Here is a 20,991-nt window from a genome sequence, read left to right on the forward strand (position 1 = left end):
AGTTACACCAGCACAAAGAGATTCTAGCTGTTCCAAACCCCAACAGCCAGTGTATCTCTGAGTTTGGATTGCACTGGCGTTTAGCTGCCTGGCCTTGCCCATAAATGAACACAGAGGGGTTGGAAAAATGCAGAGATGGGCATAGTTGTTGTTGCTACTGCTGTCACCAGCATTGTCCTCATGGACAACAATTCCCAGAATAGAAGTGGGAGGAACTGGCAGGGCCACCAGGCAGAAACTGGAGGACATCCCACTTAAGAGAAGGAACTAGAAAAGATCTTTGTTTTCTGCTATCAACATATTTATCTGGTCCCATCAGAAAACTCATTTCGTTGGAGAAAAGGAAAATGCAAGTCAGTTGCACAGGTGAAAGCCCAAAATTAGTTTAATGATGTTCATATATATATAAGATATATAAGAACACGATAACATTTTGCCAGAAGACCCCCAACAAAAGGTGGAAAGGAAAAGAAAATCAAAATTTATATTGGGAAAATTTACAGAGGAACAGGATGGTAGTAAGAATCGTGCTTAGCAATAAGCTGGGTAAAATGGATGGACTGCCATCAATAATTGATTTATTTCTGAGGTTGTGAGGGTACAGAATAGAGTCTATAATAACGGTGAAGAATCTGTAGCTGTCCAGATGTTGTTGGCTTATAAATCCCTGATCAGCATCCATGCTGTCTTTAAAATGATGGCTGGATTGCTGGAGGCTTCCCCATTCCTGATCATGATGTCTATATTGCTGTAGACCTCAATCTGGGAGTAAATCCCATTAAACTAATTGGTGCTTACTTTTGAATAGGTTTACATAGAATTAACATAATTAAAGGACAAGATAGGAGACAATGGGTTTATTGGCTGCATTTTAGAACACAGTCGTTTATTATCCTTCATAAGACACATTCGCTCAGGATTTATATAAAATGTTCAGCAATTAGACAGTATTTAATATTGTGCGGAAATGTCTGAGTACTGGCTGGCTTATCTATTGTTATGATAGTTGCTAGGGTGTAACTTCATATGCGATTTGCAGAGCCAGAGGTTGGGAGTTTAATTCCCCGCTGCGCTTCCTCGGAAGTTTTCGCTCATAGAGGATAGATGCACTTATGTATTTGTTGACGTTAGATCTTTTCCCATTCTTGTTTCCTTAATACACTCCGCAGAACTTTACCCGTAACTGTCTTTGGTAGTTCTTGGACAAACTCAATCTGTGTAAGGAGAGAAAGATAGTTGAATTGGTTAGTTAAATTGATGTCTCCTTTTCCTCTAATGAGCTCTAGATGACATGTGTGGCTTTCTTTCTGTCAGTCGCATGTGAGGTAAGTCTGGAAGAGAAGGAAAATGACTAGCACGGGGTCACCAGAAAATTCAATAGTTCACAGCTTGTGGAGGGAATGGTTAAGTATAACTTCCCAGAATCCCACAGCTAAGATGACCACTGGCTATCCTGCCAGGGGCAAGTGTGGACGTTGATGTCTCCAGGTTTTGAACTCGAGCCACTACGTCAAATTGTGTCGTGTTACTTCTTACAGCTGTGTCTTTACCTGCCTTAATATCGGCGGGAGCTGTCAAGACTAGATAGCCCAAATCCACTTCCTTGCCCCAACTAGAGTAGACCCATTGCTAAATGATGAGTCAACCATTGTGTAAGCACCACAGATTCAATTTATTTATTTAAAATAATTTTTCCCTGCCTTTCTCCTTAAATAGTACCTAAGATGGCTTACCTCATTAAAAACACAATATTAAAAGCTATGTGTGTTCTGTGCAGTCAGGTCAGAACGGAGTTACAGCAACTCTGATTGAATTATTCAAATTATTAAGGAAGGAATAATGACATGTTAATAATGGTAAACAGAGATTTAGAAGCAACAACATATAGATCATCCCAAAGTAGCTTTAACATCTGTTATTATGAAATGTTTTGAGAGATTGGTGCTGGATTACATTAAGGCTGGTCTTCCACCTTCTTTGGACACATGGCAATTTGCATACAGGAGAAACAGAGAAATAGATAGAAATAGATGATGCTGTGTCCATTGTACTCCATACTGTATTGAGCCACTTAGAACAACAGGGAATTTATGCGAGGCTGTTGTTTGTGGATTATAACTCTGCTTTTAATACCATTCTACCAAATAGGTTGTTTTTTAAAATGATCAACCTGGGATTACCTCAGAAGATCTGCGTGTGGATAAAGGATTTTCTGACAGATAGGCCACAGTCAGTAAGGATGGGATCCCACCATTCTTCTACCCTGGTACTAAGTACAGGAGCTCCCCAGGGCTGCGTGCTAAGTCCCTTCCTCTATTCCCTGTACACACATGATTGCACCCCACTATATAACACCAATGCAATTATTAAATTTGCGGATGATACGACAGTGGTGGGGCTCATAAATAAGAACAATGAGTCTGCTTATAGAAAAGAAGTACAAGGGTTGATACTTTGGTGTAAAGAAAATCATCTCACACTTAACATTAAAAAAACTAAAGAACTCATAATTGATTTTAGGAGGAAGAGAAATGCACATTTACCACTGTACATAAATGGCGAGGAAGTGGAGAGAGTTGGTAGTTTTAAATTTCTGGGTACTTACATCTCAGAGGACCTCTCATGGACTATAAATGCCAACATGCTAATGAAGAAGGCACAGAAGAGGCTGTATTTCCTGAGAATGCTGGGGAAGTTAAATTTATCACAGCATTTACTTCTGTCATACTATCGTAGCACCATTGAGAGTGTCCTAACCTATGGCATTCTGGCATGGTTTGGGAGTAGCTCTGTAGCGGACAAAAAAGCTCTACAGAGAACCATTAAAATTGCCCAGAATATCATCGGGCTCCAGCTACCAACCCTGGATGACATCTTCACATCCCGCTGTCTGAGGAAGTCACACAGCATCCTGAGAGACTCTTCCCATCCTGCTTATAACTTTTTTGAACTGTTACCGTCTGGCAGAAGATATAGAACAATTAAGACTCGGACCACACGTTTTCTAAATAGTTTTTATTCTAGAGCTATAATTGCACTTAATAATGAGCTTAAGGACCACCAGTAGTGAATAGTTAGTTGGACTGTGTTACTTGGCCTGCGGTGTAGATGTTTGTATTTTTAGTGGGGGACTTTTAGTGGGTGGGGAGTGTTGGGGGATTTTTTTTAGTGGGTGGGGAGTGTTTGGGGAATTTTATGTGTGTGCATGTGTCTGGTCTCTGGATGTCTGTGAATTTCATTGTATGGGTATACAGTACTGTGTATATACTTACAATGACAATCAATCAATCAATAAATGATTTACTATCTCCTAGACTGTCAGTGACTAAGGAAAACCCTACCTGAAGAGAAAGGTCTTAGCCTACTTGTGGAAGGAGAGCAAAAAGGGGGGCCAGCCTGGGTCTACTCTAGCCAGAATTACCAACTGGATTCATACCATAGGTTTTTACTGATATGAAATAATGTTTTTCTTCTGGAGTCATTTAAAAACAAAACAAAGCATATCAAAAACAGGATTGCATTATGTTCCATGTAAACATATAATGGACAAAGATAAATCTGAACTGAACTGGAGTTGCTTTGGAGATGTCAGGATCTGCTCTGACAGAGTCACTGCTTTGGAATCACTTGGGACCTGAAGGGATATGCTGGTGGTGCCTATTGAAGAGGGTAAAATATTTGTGAATCTCCCCTTATATTGAAGGACAAAAGAAAGAGAAGATTCACCATTAGAAAAGTGAGTCACAACCACTGATTGCAAGAAGTACGATCTTTCTCACATGCACATATTGCCCTTCTATAGTCTCTCTGCTGGGAGGATACTTGCCTTTCTAGGATACTTGTAGGGAGCTGTGGCTTTCTTCACATGATCTTGGAGTTCCTTGATTAATTTTTCTGGGTCATGTGATGAAAAGGCAGGAGACAAGACGACAAAAGCTTTCACCACCTACAGGATGCCAATTATACATGTATTAATGGCAGAAAAACATCACTGGCTCCATTGTACTTGGGTTCTTGGTGTACAGTGGTGCCTCGCTTAATGATTGCCCCGCATTATGACGAATCCGCTTTACAACCATCTTTTTGCAATCGCAAAACGATGGTCTAAATGGGGGAGTTTTGCTTAGTGATGATTGGTTCCCTGCTTCGGGAACCGATTTTCACTTTACGACGATCAAAAACAGCTGATCGTCGGGTTTTCAAAATGGCCATCGGGTGCTTAAAATGGCTCCCCGCTGTGCTTAGGGACAGATTCCTCACTATACAGGCAGCGAAAATGGCTGCCATATGGAGTATCTTCGCTGGATGGTGAATTTTTACCCAATTGGAACGCATTGAATGGGTTTCAATGCGTTTCAATGGCGTTTTTAATTTTGTTTTACAATGTTTTTGCTTAACGGCGATTTTCCTGAAATGGATTATCATTGTTAAACGAGGCACCACTGTATTGGCCTGTAGGTTACGTTAGCCAAGAAACATGGAGTCTGTAGCAAAATGACCAGAATTCAATTTATGTGATGGCCTGCTATTGCAAAAGCAAGACAGAGTCTTGAGGGCCATTGAAGACCAACATATTAGAATAATGGAGTTGGAAAGGGCCTATAACACCATGGAGTCCAAGCCCCTGCTCAATGCAGGAATCCTAATCTAAGCAGATCTGACAGATGGCAGTCCAATTTTCTCTTGAATGCCTCCAGTGTTCAAGTGCTCACTACCTCGACATGTAATCGGTTCCATTGTTGTACTGCTGTTTCACAAGAGGTTTTTCCTGTTATTCAGCCTAAATCTAGCTTCCTGAGGCTTGAGCCCATTAGTATATCTCCTGCACTCTGAGAACAGATCCTGCCCCTCCTCTATATGACCATCTCTCAAGTTTTTGAACGGTGCTATCATACCTCCCTTCTGTCTTCTTTTCTCAAGGCTAAACTTGCCCAATTCTTTCAACCTTTCCTTGGCCTCCAGTCCCTCGATCTTCTTTGTTGCCCTCCTCTAAACTTCTTCCAATTTGTCGCCATCCCTTCTTTAAATGTGGTGTCCAGAACTGACACAATACTCAAGATGAGCCCTAACCAGTGCCAAACAGAGGGGAACTAGAACTTCACATGATTTGGAGACTATTCTTCTGTTTAACCAGCATCTGCCTTTTTTTGTTGTCTCATCACATTGTTGACATGTATTCACCTTGTGATCTACAACCATTCCAAGATCCTTCTCACATGCAGTATTGCTGAGCCAAGTAACTTGCAACTGTGCATTTAGTTCCCCCCCGATGAAGAACTTTGCACTTATCTTTATTAAATTTTATTCTCCTGTTTTCAGTCCAGTGTTTGAGCATATCAAGATTTGTTTAAACTTTGTTTCTATCTTCCAGGATATTAGCTATTCCATGCAATTTTGTTTCTACATAAATTTGATAAACATTCCTTGCACCTCCTCATCCAAGCACCGGGCCCAGGACTAAGGTTTGTGATAGCCCACTTGTTACCTCCTCCCAGACTAAGAAAGAACCATTGATAAGCACACTCTGCAGATTACTCTATAAACATCTGATAGTTGTTCTATTAATCCCATGCCTAATTATCTTGTTAAGCAGAATATCCCAGGGCACTCTGTCAAAAGCTTTGCTGAAGTCAAGATACAGTGCTGCCTTGCTTAGCGATGTTAATCCGTTCCGGAAGAATTGCTGCTAAGCAATTTTGTCGCTAAGTGATATTAAAAAGCCCATAGAAACGCACTGAAACCCCTTCAATGCATTCCTATGGGCTTAAAAACTCATCTTAAAGCGAAAACCCTCCATAGCGCCGCCATTTTCGCTGCCTCTAAAGCGAGGAAAAAGAGCGGGCGGCCCTTTTGTTTTCCCGGTGGCCATTTTGAAACCGCCGATCAGCTGTTAAAAATGGGCGCTTTGCGATGATCGCTTCCCCTTGATCAACCATAGGGACCATTGCTAAGCGATCGCTTTCGCGATGGCAAAAAGTCAATCACAAAGCAATTTCGTTGCTCAACGGAGCGATCGCTAAGCGAGGCACCACTGTACTGTATATTACTTCTACAGCATTCTCACCAGCTGCTAAGGATGTTACCTGATCAAAAATCTTTCTTTCTTTCTTAGTATCAAGAATGTTGCACAATTTAAAATTATAGGTAAAATTAGAAACAATTTGAACTGCTAAAATGATTAGACTATTTTTGAACAGAAGTGGGCTACTTCAACAGCCTCATCACCGCCATTTACTAGATCTCCTTTTGTACACGTGGTGGGTTATCAATTGCATGTACATCAAGGAGAGAAGATTAGCTTCGCAGGATTCATTTGTGACAAATTGGTGTTGGCTTCTAGTTATCATTGCATAGTTTTCAGGATGCTTACAGACTGCTTTGTAATCTGCTCCAAAATTCTCCCTGGGATTGATATCAGGCTGACAGGTCTGCAGTTCTCAGGTTCCTCCTTTTTGACGATGGGGACATTAGCCCCTCTCCAGTCATCTGCCACCTTACCCATTCTCCATGATGTCTTAACTCAGATCCTGATTCCCTTGGGTATTGCCTTCTGTTGCAGCTCAGATCCCATATCTTCTGTTTATACATCTGTCCTGTTGTCCTTGAAACTTACCCAAGAGACCTGGGAAGGTCTCCTTCTCTCTCTGGTACTCAGAAACCTCCCTTAATAGAGTCTTGCAAATCTTGAAAATACAGATATCCATGTGGGAGTGAATGCCTTGGAATGTGGGATGCTTCCATAGAGTACAGTGGTGCCTCGCTTAATGACATTAAATTGTTCCAGCGAAATCGCTGTAGAGAGAAAATGTTGTAAAGCGAAATAAAAAAGCCAAATGAAATGCACTGAAAATCGTTCAATGCATTCCAATGGGCTGAAAATTCACCGTCCAACGAAGATCCTCCATAGGGGCGGTCATTTTTGGTCCCTTTACAGTGAGGAATCTGTCCAAAAACAAGCGGGGAGCCATTTTGAGCACCCGGTGGCCATTTTGAAAACCCAACGATCAGCTGTTTTGATCGTCACAATGCGAAGAATCGGTTCCGTAAGCAGGGAACCGATCTTCACAAAGCGGAAAACCCCCATTTAAAACATCATTTTGCAATTGCAATTGCAATCGCAAAAACATTGTCATGAAGCGGATTCGTCGTTATACGGGGTAATCGTTAAGTGGGGCACGACTGTATTCTCTGATGGCCCTTGCAGATGTTTCTCCTCCTTTCAGCTTTACCCAACACAGCTAAGGGATCACTGGATTTGCAGTCAGAAAATATGCAGAGGCCACAGTTGGCCATATTTGCATTACTGTGTGAAACAGACACTAAATAAAAATTGGCCTAAATCTTCTTGCAGGTCCCAACTAGAGTAGATCCATTCAATCAACTGTTGAATGGTAAATCTTACTGATTCACTGTGTCTACTCTAGCTGTGACTATCAACTAGATCTAGGACACTGCTATTACATTACCACTACCACCATCTACTTGCAAATAAGTTTGGGGGAAGGATTTAGAGATCAGGGCCGGCTCTGCCATTGGCCTGAATGACAGAAACACATGAGGAAGCAGATGTTGGGGAGACAGTGATGGGAAACCTGCAGCTGTTCATTCTGCTCCCTTTCCATCCATTTTGAACAGATTTGCACCATAACATGGCCTGGGTCTACTAAACTATCCAGCTGAGCCCAGGTATGGTGGCAGATCCATCCTATTGCCAGCGTTGAATCAAGTTCAGATGTCCAGTTCAGTTGGCTTTTGTATGTCCAGTGGAGGGTGCCATTTTGTGTTTTGCTTCAGCAGCAAAACATCTGGGATTCAAGGAGATCAGCATGACTGTAAGTGAGGGAAAGAGATATTCCCACTACATCATGCTACTAGTGACGTAATAGCTCAGTGGGTTAAAGCATCACTTTGCAGAGCCAGAGGTTAAGAGTGCTGCTCCCCACAGTTTTCTCCTGCGAGAACAGTTAACTTGTGCAGCAAGCCACAGACCAGCACCAGGAGGAGGGACTGGTAAACCACTTCTGAGTGATGGATACCTTGAGAACCTGAGAAAGGTGTCCCTAAGTTAGGAACTTCTCAGTGGCACATAGCCAAAGAATTAAGATTATTCAAAATCAAGCTCAGTGTGGGGGTGAAAGTGAGCCTTGTTCTGGCATCTCCATTACCTCGCCCCTGGCAGGATCTGGGCTGCTGACAACAGCCGATTCAACAATGGCCGGGTGTTCTTGCAAGGCGCTTTCCACTTCGAAGGGGCCAATGCGGTATCTGTGAAGGAGAACACAGGAAGTCCAAAGCCATACCTCAGTGGACAAACAGAAGCAGGCCAGCCAAGGAAACCCCAGCCAAAATGAACCTACCCAGAAGAATTGATGACGTCGTCCGACCTTCCAACAAACCAAAAATAGCCATCTTCATCTTTAAACCCCCTGTCTCCAGTGCTATAAAAATCCCCACGCTCGCTGGCTGCCGTCTTCTTAGGATCATCCTGGAAACAACCACATGTGATTCTATCACATCATCACCACCATTCTGGAACTGCAGAGCTTATCAATGCCTGCTAATTCATCCATATTAAATGTTGTACCTCCAGAAGATAAAAGTAGCAACAGAAGTAGCTCTCTTCAAGTAATGCCAACTCCAGGATTTCATGGCTCTAGGTTTGCTTTTGCCTTCCCCCTCATGGCAAGCCCACCTCCTTCTCTCTGCTCTTTTGCCCATGTGCTTCTCCTCTCTACCTGAGCCGAGAGTTCATCATCACCCAAAAGAAGAAGGCAAGCCAAGTAGAAGTTACTATTCTGCAAGACAGAGAAGGGAGTACAGTTGTCCCCTGCTTTACGATTGCCCTGCATTACGATGTTTTTGCGATCACTTTTGCGATTGCAAAACAATGGTCTGAATAGGGGTTTTTCGCTTTGCGATGATCGGCTCCCTGCTTTGGGAACCAATTCTTCGCAAAACGACGATTTTTGGACAGTTGATCGGCGGTTTCAAAATGGCCACCGGGTAAATAAAATGGCTCCCCACAGTTTTCTGGGATGGATTCCTCGCTGCACAGGCACCGAAAGTGGCCGCCCTATAGACGATCTTCGCTGGACAGTGAGTTTCCAGCCTACTGGAACGCACTGAAGGGGTTCAATGGGCTTTTTATTTTCACATTACGACGTTTTCTTTCTACAGCGATTTTGCTGGAATGAATTAACGTCATAATGTGAGGCACCACTGTAATGGACTCTTTTCTGGGTATCCGTAGGGAGCCTCGACTGAGTTCTGGGCCCTGGAAAGTACACAATGATCCAAACACCAACAATGCCCCTGGTTTTTAATTCCTAATTCCTGATGCTAGGAAGAGAAAACTTTTCATGGGAGGTGTATAAAACCTGAGCTGTATCTGGAGGACGTCTATTCCCTGAGAAAAGTCTAGTGAATGTAATATCACTAAATTTAGTATGAAGATAAAAGAACTGCTACATACCTTTCAAAAAAGCTTTCTAAAGTGCACCCAACAATTTATCCCTTAAAATGAATACTTACAACATACTGTGAGAACAGAGGAAATGGCCGTTTGGGTTTGATTCTGATAGCAATGTCTCCTTCTTTCCCCGGACCCTGAATATTGCCTTGATCATCAATAATCTGTAGGGGGAAAAAAAGCATTTCCCCCTAGTTGATCGGTGTTGATTTCAAATGGATGTGGTCAGAATTCTTCTTGAACTACTTAGCTTCCTAACTGGCATAGTACAGATGGATTCATAAAAATTACACCAGCAGAGTGCAAGTAGTGGTAGGTTTTACAAAGCTAGTAAAGCTTTAAATATTGGCCCAGAAATATGTGGATCAAAGTGTACATTTAGGGGAATGCGTATTTCCAAAGATTCAGCTGTTTCCCCACACACAGCTCAATTGCTCAGAGAGATAGAGTCTCTAGGCAAAGCAGACTAGCAAATTAAGCCTATGTTTACTTTCCACATGTGGGACGTGGTGGTGCTGCGGGCTAAACCGCAGAAGCCTGTGCTGCAGGGTCAGAAGACCAAGCAGTCGTAAGATCGAATCCACGGGACGTAGTGAGCGCCCGTCACTTGTCCCAGCTCCCGCCAACCTAGCGGTTCGAAAGCATGCAAATGCAAGTAGATAAATAGGGACCACCTCAGTGGGAAGGTAACAGCGTTCCGTGTCTAAGTCGCACTGGCCATGTGACCATGGAAGATTGTCTTCGGACAAACGCTGGCTCTATGGCTTGGAAACGGGGATGAGCACCGCCCCCTAGAGTCGAACACGACTGGACAAAAATTGTCAAGGGGAACCTTTACCTTTACTTTCCACTGACCAATCCCAAAACAATGGAAAAAGAATAAGCTTGCTCTTAGGGATTTCTGTTTCGACCCTACACACCCAGAACAACATAGTTAGAAATGGAAACCAGAGCGAGAACATTAAGAAAAAGAAACGGGGCTGGTGATTGCCTCAGTGCTCCATGGTTCCCATTAAATTCTATGCATAATGTGGATACATTGCCTTCTTGGACTACAATTCCCAGAATCCCCTAACCAGAATGACCAGGGAGTATCCTAGCTAGGAGATTCTGGGACTTCTTGTCTCTTTTCCAATTTCCACTTCTAAATAACACAAAAAAATGGGCAGGTCGACTGACAAACAGTTAAGAAGAGGAAACAGATGTGTTGAATGCTTAGATTTCGGAAATATATAGATAAATTTATCTCGATACAAAACCTGCTCATCTCAATAATGGGCATTTGACTATTTACTGAAGGTTTTTTTTTTAAATTGGTCACTTTTCAGATATTTATGTGTATCGCTTTAGTTGATTCTAAACTGCCCAGAGTAGTGCATCTGCATGAATGGGTGGTGCACTAAATAAATAAATAAATAAACAAACAAACAAACAAACAAACAAACAAACAAACAAACAAACAAACAAACAAACAAACAAACAAACAAACAAACAAACAATGTGTGCTTGTACCTGAACATCATATGGTGGACTTGGCATTCCCATGGATCCTGGCTTAATTTTCATTCCCTTCCTATTCACACATATTGCAACCTGAAAGAGAGAGAGAGAAAGCATAATACAATCAAATGAGTTTTGGGAATGGGGTTTATTTTGGTGGAGGTTGGTAACTTTACTCCTGCATGAGCAGAACACATGGTAAGACAGACTGATGTAGAAGATTGTATCTAACAATTGTTCCTCCACCCACTGGATGCTTAAAGTCATCAGCCAATATCTGTTTGCCTAGCTACACTGGCATAACACAAGTAGTGTAACTTTTGGGGACAAACTGTCCCCAATTAAGAAATCACCATAGACAATTTTTTTGAACTCTGAGTTGCACATAATGTCTATGGTGATTTCTTAACTTGAGGCAGTTCACCTCCAAAAGTTACACCTTATGTGTTATGCCAGCATAACTATGCAAGAGGATTTTTCGCTATCTACTTAATTTAGAGAAAAGCAATCAAAACAGAATTTAATGCTATTATTACATCAGAATGGTAACAGAAAAACAGACTCCGGGCAATTCATAACACACATATAATCAAGAAAGAAAAAAATGAATTAAAAGCTCAGTGGGATGTTATTAAGTCTTCACTGCCCATTGAATGCACAAGAGAGAGGGAGGGCTGATTCTGCTGCCTTCCAAGACCTGTAAGGAATACTAACAGGAAAAAAGGAGAGCAGATAATAGCAGAAAATGTGGGCCAGGACTGGAGTGAAGGGTCAAAATTGTAAATTACATCTATCCTTGTCTGGCTCGCAAAATAGGTTGGCTCTTGTTGTGTAGGGGTGGGTGGCTGTTGGAGACATTTTTTACTTTGCATACTTTTTTTTGCACTTTTTGCAACATGGGTAGTATAACTCACTGCAACAAGCGTTTCATTGTTGGAAGTGCACATTAGACAGATTCCCAGATATAAAGCATGTAAAGATTTAGAAAGGCATACGGTTTCCGTTTGACCATATCCTTCATAGATGTCCAGCCCCGTTTGCTTCTTCCAGTTCTCGTACACTTCAGGGTTGAGCGGCTCCCCTCCGGTCACACAAAGGCTCAGGCTCATGAATTTATACCTGGACAAGAAATAACGGTCATCAATAATTACAGCCACAGGCGAAGGTGCCACAAAATGATGTGGTGGTGGGGAGGTCCCATGCATTGTTACCCTCATTCAGTCATGTTCTCTTCCACAGGAGTCCAGTCTATTCCCTCAAAAAACCCAGTTTTCCTCGGAGCGTAGCTGTAGTCTCATCGTAGTGGTTTGGACGAGTCTGCTATGATGGGTTTACTGACTCTGAGGAAAACTATTTCTCTTTGGTGCTGGAAACCTGGGCTGTGTGCACGTATACTTGCATTTTAAACTCTGTGCATGTATGTATGTATTTATACTCAAATTAATTGTGAGGATTATTTTGAACTGCTTATTTTCAAATCCCAACATCTTACCTGCCATTCACCTTTTTCCCAATCTACCTGGTGCAGACATGCAAACTCAGCCTTCTGTGTGTGTGTGTGTGTGTCTGTGTGTTTTGCGCCATCAAGTTAGAAGCGACTTATAGGTATTCTTCAGAGTCCTTGTCCTTTACTCTAGCACTACACCACACACTAGGAATCACTTAGCCTTCTGTGAGCATACATTATTTAACTAATTTTCATCCTTCTGCGTATCTTGATAAAGATAATGAGCAGTTGTATTAGCAAAGTAGTATAGTAAGACTTTCAGGTGATCTAATGGTTGTTGTGGGTTTTTCGGGTTCTTTGGCCGTGTTCTGAAGGTTGTTCCTGACGTTTCGCCAGTCTCTGTGGCCGGCATCTTCAGAGGACTGGAGTAGGAACTCTGTCCGTACTCCTACTGGAGTAGGAACTCACAGAGTATGGACAGAGTCCCTACTCCAGTCCTCTCAATATGCCGGCCACAGAGACTGGCGAAATGTCAGGAAGAACTACCTTCAGAACACGGCCAAAGAGCCTGAAAAACCCACAACAGCCATCAGATCCCGGCCGTGAAAGCCTTCACGAATACATTTCAGGTGATCCTTCAGAACAGATTTTCTCTTTATTCTAAGCTTCTCATTTGATTATAACCATTTGTAACCATTTAAAGTTTAAAACTATTCTCTCGTTTTAAACAGGATAAAATCTGATTTAAGGGTTTGGCAGTCTCTTCTTCTTTCCCTTTAAGGGGTAAAACAGCCTCAGTAAAAATGATGCCTCTCCCGCACTTTCTTTTCCTTTTTCTGATTCTTCCTATTATTGTTTGGATGTTTGACAAGTTAATTGTCTTTAACAATGTTCTTTATCCTGTTTAATTGTGCCTAGTATTTATAAACAAATAAAAATTGGTTGTTCAGATATGCCACATTTACAAACACACTTTAATGCATTTCAGCTCCGGCAATTAATATATATGATTCAATATAATACTTCTGTGTTTTGGACAGAGATGGAAAATGAGGGATTTTTATTTTCTTCTATCAATGGCCTCCCATTCCTGCTTTTCACTGAGAAGAAATGGAATCAGGTAAGAGAATCTCTTTACCAATTGTACCCTCTTGATTCAGTGTAAAGGTTTACAAAATTGATGGCACCATTTTACGACTCATACCTTTAATATATGATCTGGCTCTTAAATCTGACAATAAAGAGGCCCTCTCTGAGATTGTGCTCAAAGGAGGTTTGGTTTCTTTAAAAAACATCTGTGGAACATGGTGTCCCTCTCACTGATTCTCAAAGAGTAGGCAAAACACTAAGCAAAACTGATTAAGAATCTGTCAGCTAAGCTATTTTATTTTATCGCCTACAATAGGTATTCAGGTTGTCTCCATCTGAGCGCATGTTAACACTTCCAGTACCTTGGTGTTAAAGGGATTGTTTAAATAATGTACACAATCTTAATGCTTTCCCACTTTTTTACTTTGACACATGCTTGGGAGGACGACGTTGGAAAAGAAATGAATGAAGCCAGCTGGAATTGAACCAGGTCTACAAAGTCCCTTTCTTTTGTGTCTGCAACAATCAGAGACAATTCAGGATACTTGAAAGGTTGTCATACAGAGGAGGGGCAAGATCTGTTCTCGATCATCCCAGAGTGCAGGACACGGAACAATGGGCTCAAGTTACAGGAAGCCAGATTTTGGTTGAGTATCAGGGGAAACTTCTTAACTGTTAAAGCAGTAAGACAGTGGAACCAATTACCTTGAGAGGTGGTGAATGCTCTGACACTGCAGGCATTCAAGAGAAAATTGGTCCACCATCTGTCAGATTTGTAATCCTGCACTGAGCAGGGGGTTGGAGTTGATGGCCTTATAGGGACAGAAGGCGTGTCGGTGAGGGAGAAGGGAGCGTCTGTAGTGAGCTCCACTCCCTATCTGAAATAATTTTAACAGTTTATAAATATTTTAGAAAAGCCAAACACTAATTTTTAATCAGCCTGACCCAGAGGACAAATATTATAGGAAGCGGTGAGTTGTTACTAAAATACTTCTTTCTCAAGGGAGATGGGTGTTGGGAAACGCCTCCGCGATGCAGATAAGGAAGATTTACTCTCTCTCCCTGCTCCAAAACAGACCAAAATAATGGATTTTTTTGCTGCAGAGTCTGAACTTTTAACTCCCACTCATATATCAAATTCCCTCTCTCCCCTAATGGAAAGTGATAAGGACAAAAGTAAGCAAAAGGGAGAGAAGGACACACAAGTAGCAATCTTAATTGATATAGAGACGGGACAGCCCAACAATGAGGTAAACTCACAAGAAGGCCTAAAGACAACGATGGAAGAACCTAAAAGAGGGCTTGAACCAACTGATACATTAAAGCTGACAAGGAGAATCATGGAGAGAACTATAGACTATATATTGAAAGCTGTAAAAGATTTATCTGCATTTTTGGAAAAAATCTCCTCCCTAATGAAGAGTCTTGATAGAATGGAAAATCTGGTTCCTGCAAATAACAACGCAGACCTACTTGGAAAAACACCAGATGCGGAGCAGAGAAAAAGTAAGACATCTCTAATAAAAACCTACCCCAACTCCCCACAGTCTGGGCAGCAACCAGACGGAAGTACAAGGAAAAGAGGGGAGGATGTTAAGACATTTGCTCTCTCTCTGCAACCCAGGAAAATCTGCCTAATGGTCTGCCCTTACAAAGGAAAAGAAATAATCTGGTCTACTAGGAACCAAGTAGCAAGACATTTAAACTTTCTTCTGAAGACTCCTCTCTTATTAAAGGACCTAATTTCAGTTGAAACTTTAAACAAATCTAATCAAACACAAAAAGTAGTGCTACTGTTCCAAACCAAAAAAACTCCATCTTTGATACTGAAGAAGAGATCTTTATTAAGGAAATTTGGAATATTCCCAACTAGAGTGTTTCATAACACCAAGATCTATCCCCTCCTCCCAAACCTCATATACAAGTCTTCTGATATAGAGCTAGCAAGAATAGCATCGCCAACGCCGAAACCAAGGACAGAGTCTGTCATGGAAACCGAACTAATTACATGGACGGATCCAATGAGTACTGTACATAATGAGGACAGACATATGATAGATCCAGTGGAGCTAAGGACATCGACAGCTTTTCCAGATTCATCAAAGGAAGCACAATCAGAGATGCTGACCAGGCTAAAAGAATTGCGCCTTCAGCTTCAGAACACAATAAGGCCTGTTAATCCACCAGAGGGTAACACACAGGACATTATGGGACCAAATGACATAGAGAAGATCTCCCCAGTTATGTTGGACCAGCTTCTAGCTAGCAGTGGGGGAGAATCCCCCATGTTAACAAGTGGATCCTCACCGGGATTCGAGCTGCCAAATGTAAAGGAGGTCAGGACTCCACCGACTATCCCATTAACATCCGTCCCAGGAGTTACAAATCAAGAGGTATTTGGACAAACAGCCAGTAGGATATCTCCTTCACCACCTCTGGAATCAAAAAACGGAGCCTCATTTAATCGAAATGGTTGTGTATTCAATGACACCGATAAGATCTTGGATAATATAGACAAAACAGAATGACAAATATTAACCTCTTTGTACAAAATACTCTCATGGAATGTTGCAGGGTGGTTTCGCTGTCTAACAAATTCACATGATAATCCCTTCCATCGCCAGAAATTTGACATTATAGCAGTCCAAGAGACTTGGACCGACCAAGAAATCATCCTGCAAGGTTATAATAATTATTGGGTGAAAGCCAAAAGGGGAGAGGGCCCAGGAAGATTGAAAGGTGGGTTGGCACTTTTAATTTCAGAGACTGTAAATTTTAAATGCATAGAGAAACCTGCCATGGACTCAAGGGCTATGGCAGTAGTCCTGAAAAGTGGGGAAGACAGTTTAATTTTAATAAATGTATACATTCCCCCACTTACATTAAAACAACAAATAACTGAAGCCTGGAATTCCTTAGAAATATATGTGGCAAACCTATTGGTAGATCACCCAAAAGCAAAGGTGATACTTCTAGGAGATTTTAACGCACGTCTTGGCCCTGATGATGCCAGCCTTGAATTTAAGTACAAGGAATCTTTTATTGACCCAGATAACCCTTATAAATTTTTCCCCCTACCAAGGCTTTTTAAAGACTCAACCTCAAACCTTGCAGGATTGTATCTGGCCAAAGTAGCCACCAAATTGGATCTGTACATCCTGAATGGAACCTTTCCAGAGGATCATCCGGCTGAGTTCACCTATGTGTCAGGCCAAGGATCTAGTACTATTGATTATATGCTAGCTTGTGCCTCTCTAATCCCACTCATAACCAGCTTCCAGGTATTACCCTACTTAGAGAGCGACCATTTCCCCCTACTGCTTAATGCTAAATTCCTATTTACAACCCAAACTATGACTGTTCAGCCTTCTTATGAAGGCTTACAAGTATTAAGTCATAGAGTGAGATGGTCTACACAAACTCAATCCAGGTTTAGAGAAATAATGGACGGCAAAGATCACAGTATTTATAAATTTGAAGAGCGGGTTCACAATATACAGATGGACCCCATTAAGATCTATAATAGTCTAATACAGGAATTAAAAATAAATTTAACTGAACCTAAAGACCACCCAATCACATCTGCTAGGAAGTCTAAACCCTGGTTTGATAAAGACTGTCAAGGAGCCAGAAAAGCCCTTACAGCCATCTATCACCTGTTTAAAAAATCAAATAACAAACAAAGACAGGAAATCCAACAGAAGCTTGGGGTACAAAAAGCAGCATACAAACAGCTAATTTATCAAAAGAAAAAAGAATACACTCATTCCCTATGGGCGGAAATAATCTTAGCTGCAAAACAGAAAAACTCGTCTAAGTTCTGGCGACTGGTTAGGGACAAGAGACAAAATTTCCCCTGTCAAATTGATCCCCCAATTTCCCAGGGTAAATGGGTTGCATATTTCAATAACCTTTATAAAGACCTTCCACCAACACCAGTCCCAGCTAGTGAATTCAAAGATCTACCGGTCTGGCCTCCAGTTTCCCAGGAGGAAATTACATCCCATATTGCCAGACTGAAAATAGGCAAAGCACCAGGGTCGGATGGCTTGCCTCCAGAACTATTCAAAGAAAATATTGACTGGTGGGCGCCTTTTTTAGCAGCATTATTCACATACATCGACTCCACAGGCCTCTTTCCTGTAGAATGGAATTCAGCAATAGTAGTACCTTTATTTAAAAAAGGACTAAGAGATGAACCGGCAAACTATCGCCCTATTAGTCTCTTAAATATATGCAGTAAGCTATATGCTAGGCATCTGCAGGATAAATTCGAGACCTGGTTGATTGAAGAAAATAGAATTGCTGCAGAGCAAGCCGGGTTTAGAGAGGGTAGATCCACTATGGACCAATGTCTTATTATTCAACATCTTATAGAGAAATATGCGACAGAAGGTCTAACCTCATTATATGCGGCATTCGTCGACTTGAAAATGGCTTTTGATTCAATTTCGAGACAGCAACTATGGGACAGTTTAGAAGCCACCTCAATAGATAAACGATTACTTCTATTGTTGCGTGTGCTACACAATAATACCAATCTTAAGGTCAGGCTCAATAGGAAAGGGAATTTAACAGAATCGATTAATACCTATAGAGGAGTCAGACAGGGCTGCTTACTGGCCCCCTCATTGTTTAATCTATATATAAATGATATAGTAGAACATCTGAATTCTCCCAGTCTTCATTCTCCAAAACTACACCAAAGACATATTTCTATCCTTCTCTATGCGGATGATGCCGTGCTTTTAGCGAGAACGCCAATTGGCCTAAAGAGAGCCCTTAAGAAATTTGCAGACTTCTGCAGAAAGAAGGAATTAGAAATAAATTATAAAAAGACAAAAATCATGGCCTTTGGTAGAAGACAAAAGAAAAGATCTTGGATTATAAATGGGCAACCTCTTGAACAGGTCTCTTGCTTTAAATACCTAGGCATGGCCCTGCAATCCACCGGGGTTAGGAATGCCCATATCCAATATGCAGCCATCCAAGGGGAAAAAACAGCAAACACCATTCTAAGATTCTACCATTCAAAAGGGGGCCGTTATATTCCAGCAGCCCAAAAACTTTTTCAAGCAAAGGTGGTTAGCCAGATGCTCTATGGCACCTTTATGGGGCCTTCACCCAGCTGTTTTGACCCGATAGAGCGGGTCCAATCGAAATTCCTTAGAGCATTACTTGAAGTCCCTAGATGCGTAACGAATGCACAAATCCGATTAGAGACCGGCTCACTAAAAATGGTAGCCAAAATTGAACTAGCCTCCCTTCAGTACTGGCTTAAAATAAACTTTCAATCACAGGGATTAACACACCTACTCCTAGAAGACAACTTCCAATCAAGCTGGTTAAAAGCGGTCTTAAATAAACTGCAAGTAATGGGATTCTCTCCACAAACAATATTAAGTATGCAATGGGATAAAGCAAAATCAGTCCTTAAACAAAGATTAATGGATATGGAGAGACAGGAAGATCTCAGTAGATGCCCTAATTTCAGAGCAATAGACACGCATAAATATCGTCCGCTCCCTATGGCCTACCTATCACAGCTGGAAACGTATAAATTTAGGAAAGCCTTTACTCTGGCTAGATGTGAGGCTTTCCCCTCTGCAGTGCTGGAAGGCAGATTTAAGAAAACCCCGAGGGAACAGAGATTCTGTCCCTGTGGCTCCGGAGAGATAGAATCTATCGAGCACATGATGCTTAGGTGTGACAGACATAATAAGATCCGAGAAAAATATATCACACCACTTTTAAAAGATATGCCAAGCCAATTGGATTCAGACCACTGTAATCGATTGCTAACCGACCAGGATCGGACTATCACAGAGCTGGTGGCGAAGTTTTGGGCGGCATGTTACAGCAGCCAGACTGGATAGTTCAGCCCTTGGACCTTGGCCATACATCGCTATATTTGCTGCTTTAGACATTCTTAGCTGTTTCTAGACATTTTACCTTTTGTATGACTATATATGCCACTCTCCTCAACGGTTTACCTTTTATCTTTTAGCAGTTTTACCTTTTATCCTTTTAGCTTTTTATCATTTTTTATTCTTTAGTTTTACCTCTTGTATGACTTTGTAGTACATGCTTGTCTATGAAGTTATGTATTCAATTTTGTATGGCTTGATGCCGTAATAATAAAATGTATGTATGCTTAAGGCCTTATAGGCCCCTTCCAATTTCATTATTCTATGAGTGTTGCAGACACAGTTGTTCATGGATAATCTTCCACGCCCATAAAATTCTTATATATTCAAAAGCCTAGCAATAAGCTTTCCTGGCAGGGCTGCAGAAATATAGGTACAGTGGTGCCCCGCATTACGATGTTAATTTGTTCCAGCGAAATCGCTGTAGAACGAAAACACCGTAAAGTGAAATTTAAAAGCCCATAGAAACGCACTGAAACCTGTTTAATGCGTTCCAATGGGCTTAAAACCCACCATCCAGTGAAGATCCTCCATAGGGCGGCCATTTTCGCTGCCTGTCTTGCGAGGAATCCGTCCCTAAACACAGCGGGGAGCCATTTTATTTACCCGGCGGCCATTTTGAAACCGAAGATCAGCTGTTGGAAAATCATCGTTTTGTGAAGAATCGGTTCCCGAAGCAGGGAACCAATCATCGCAAAGTGAAATTCCACCATAGGAAACATAGTTTTGCGATTGCAAAAGCGGTCGCAAAAAATTCATCATAATGCAATTTCGTAGTTAAATGAAGCGATCGTAATGTGCGGCACCACTGTATATACTGGAAGGATGGATCTGACATCGCAACAAGCAGGTTTGCCTATGAAAGGCTCTACATATTGCTTCACGCAAGAAGCTCTGATATTTTCACATGCTTTACAGGGGGATACAGACCCTGACAGTTTTGCTTTCCCTGTGGTGGATTCTTATGCTACACTTGAACAATCTATCTTGTTCAATTACTGTCCCTGGAAAATGCAAATTATTTTAGCACTATATGGAATTTAAAATGGGGGGTACGCTAACCTATCAAAGTCTGGATCCACCATTAAGAGCATTGTTGGATCATCATAAATAACATCTGCCAAATGGCTGGATCATATTGGTAGGATAATTTGGTGATTACTGGCATAGTGCAGATGCCTAGTGCTGAGCATGCAACTACAGTGGTGCCTCACAAGACGATTACCTTGCAAAACAATTAATTCGCAAGACGATTAGTTTTTGCGATCGCTGTTGCGCTTTGCAAGACAATGGTTTCCTATGGGCAATTTTCGCAAGACATTGATTTTTCCCCATTGGAACGCATTAAATAGATTTCAATGCATTTCAATGGGGAACCGCGTTTCACAAGACGTTGTTTCCTATGGATGATTTTAGCAAGATGACGATTTTTCCATTCAAATGCATTAAATGGATTTCAATGCATTCCAATGGGGAACCGTGTTTCACAAGACGATGTGTTCGCAAGACAGCATTTTTCGCGGAACAAATTAACATCGTCTTGCGAGGCACCACTGTAC

At 41.6% G+C, this 20,991-nt stretch overlaps 1 protein-coding gene across 2 annotated transcripts in view; it reads right to left on the minus strand.

Annotated features, from left to right (window-relative positions):
* Nucleotides 1-365: 365 nt before the first annotated feature.
* The window catches only part of LOC110082181 (acyl-coenzyme A synthetase ACSM3, mitochondrial), a 30,244-nt gene continuing 9,618 nt past the window's right edge, over nucleotides 366-20,991 (minus strand). For both annotated transcript variants that reach the window (XM_020799528.3, XM_072982565.2), the window contains 7 exons: nucleotides 11,965-12,088; nucleotides 10,982-11,062; nucleotides 9,532-9,633; nucleotides 8,358-8,485; nucleotides 8,166-8,265; nucleotides 3,827-3,946; nucleotides 366-1,214 (listed from right to left, as the gene is read on the minus strand). In XM_020799528.3, the coding sequence (XP_020655187.3) occupies nucleotides 1,128-1,214; nucleotides 3,827-3,946; nucleotides 8,166-8,265; nucleotides 8,358-8,485; nucleotides 9,532-9,633; nucleotides 10,982-11,062; nucleotides 11,965-12,088 (742 nt within the window). In that variant the 3' untranslated portion in view covers nucleotides 366-1,127. The remainder of the gene's footprint in view (nucleotides 1,215-3,826; nucleotides 3,947-8,165; nucleotides 8,266-8,357; nucleotides 8,486-9,531; nucleotides 9,634-10,981; nucleotides 11,063-11,964; nucleotides 12,089-20,991) is intronic.

This window comes from Pogona vitticeps, chromosome 13 (genome assembly GCF_051106095.1).
Source record: "Pogona vitticeps strain Pit_001003342236 chromosome 13, PviZW2.1, whole genome shotgun sequence".
NCBI lineage: Eukaryota > Metazoa > Chordata > Lepidosauria > Squamata > Agamidae > Pogona > Pogona vitticeps.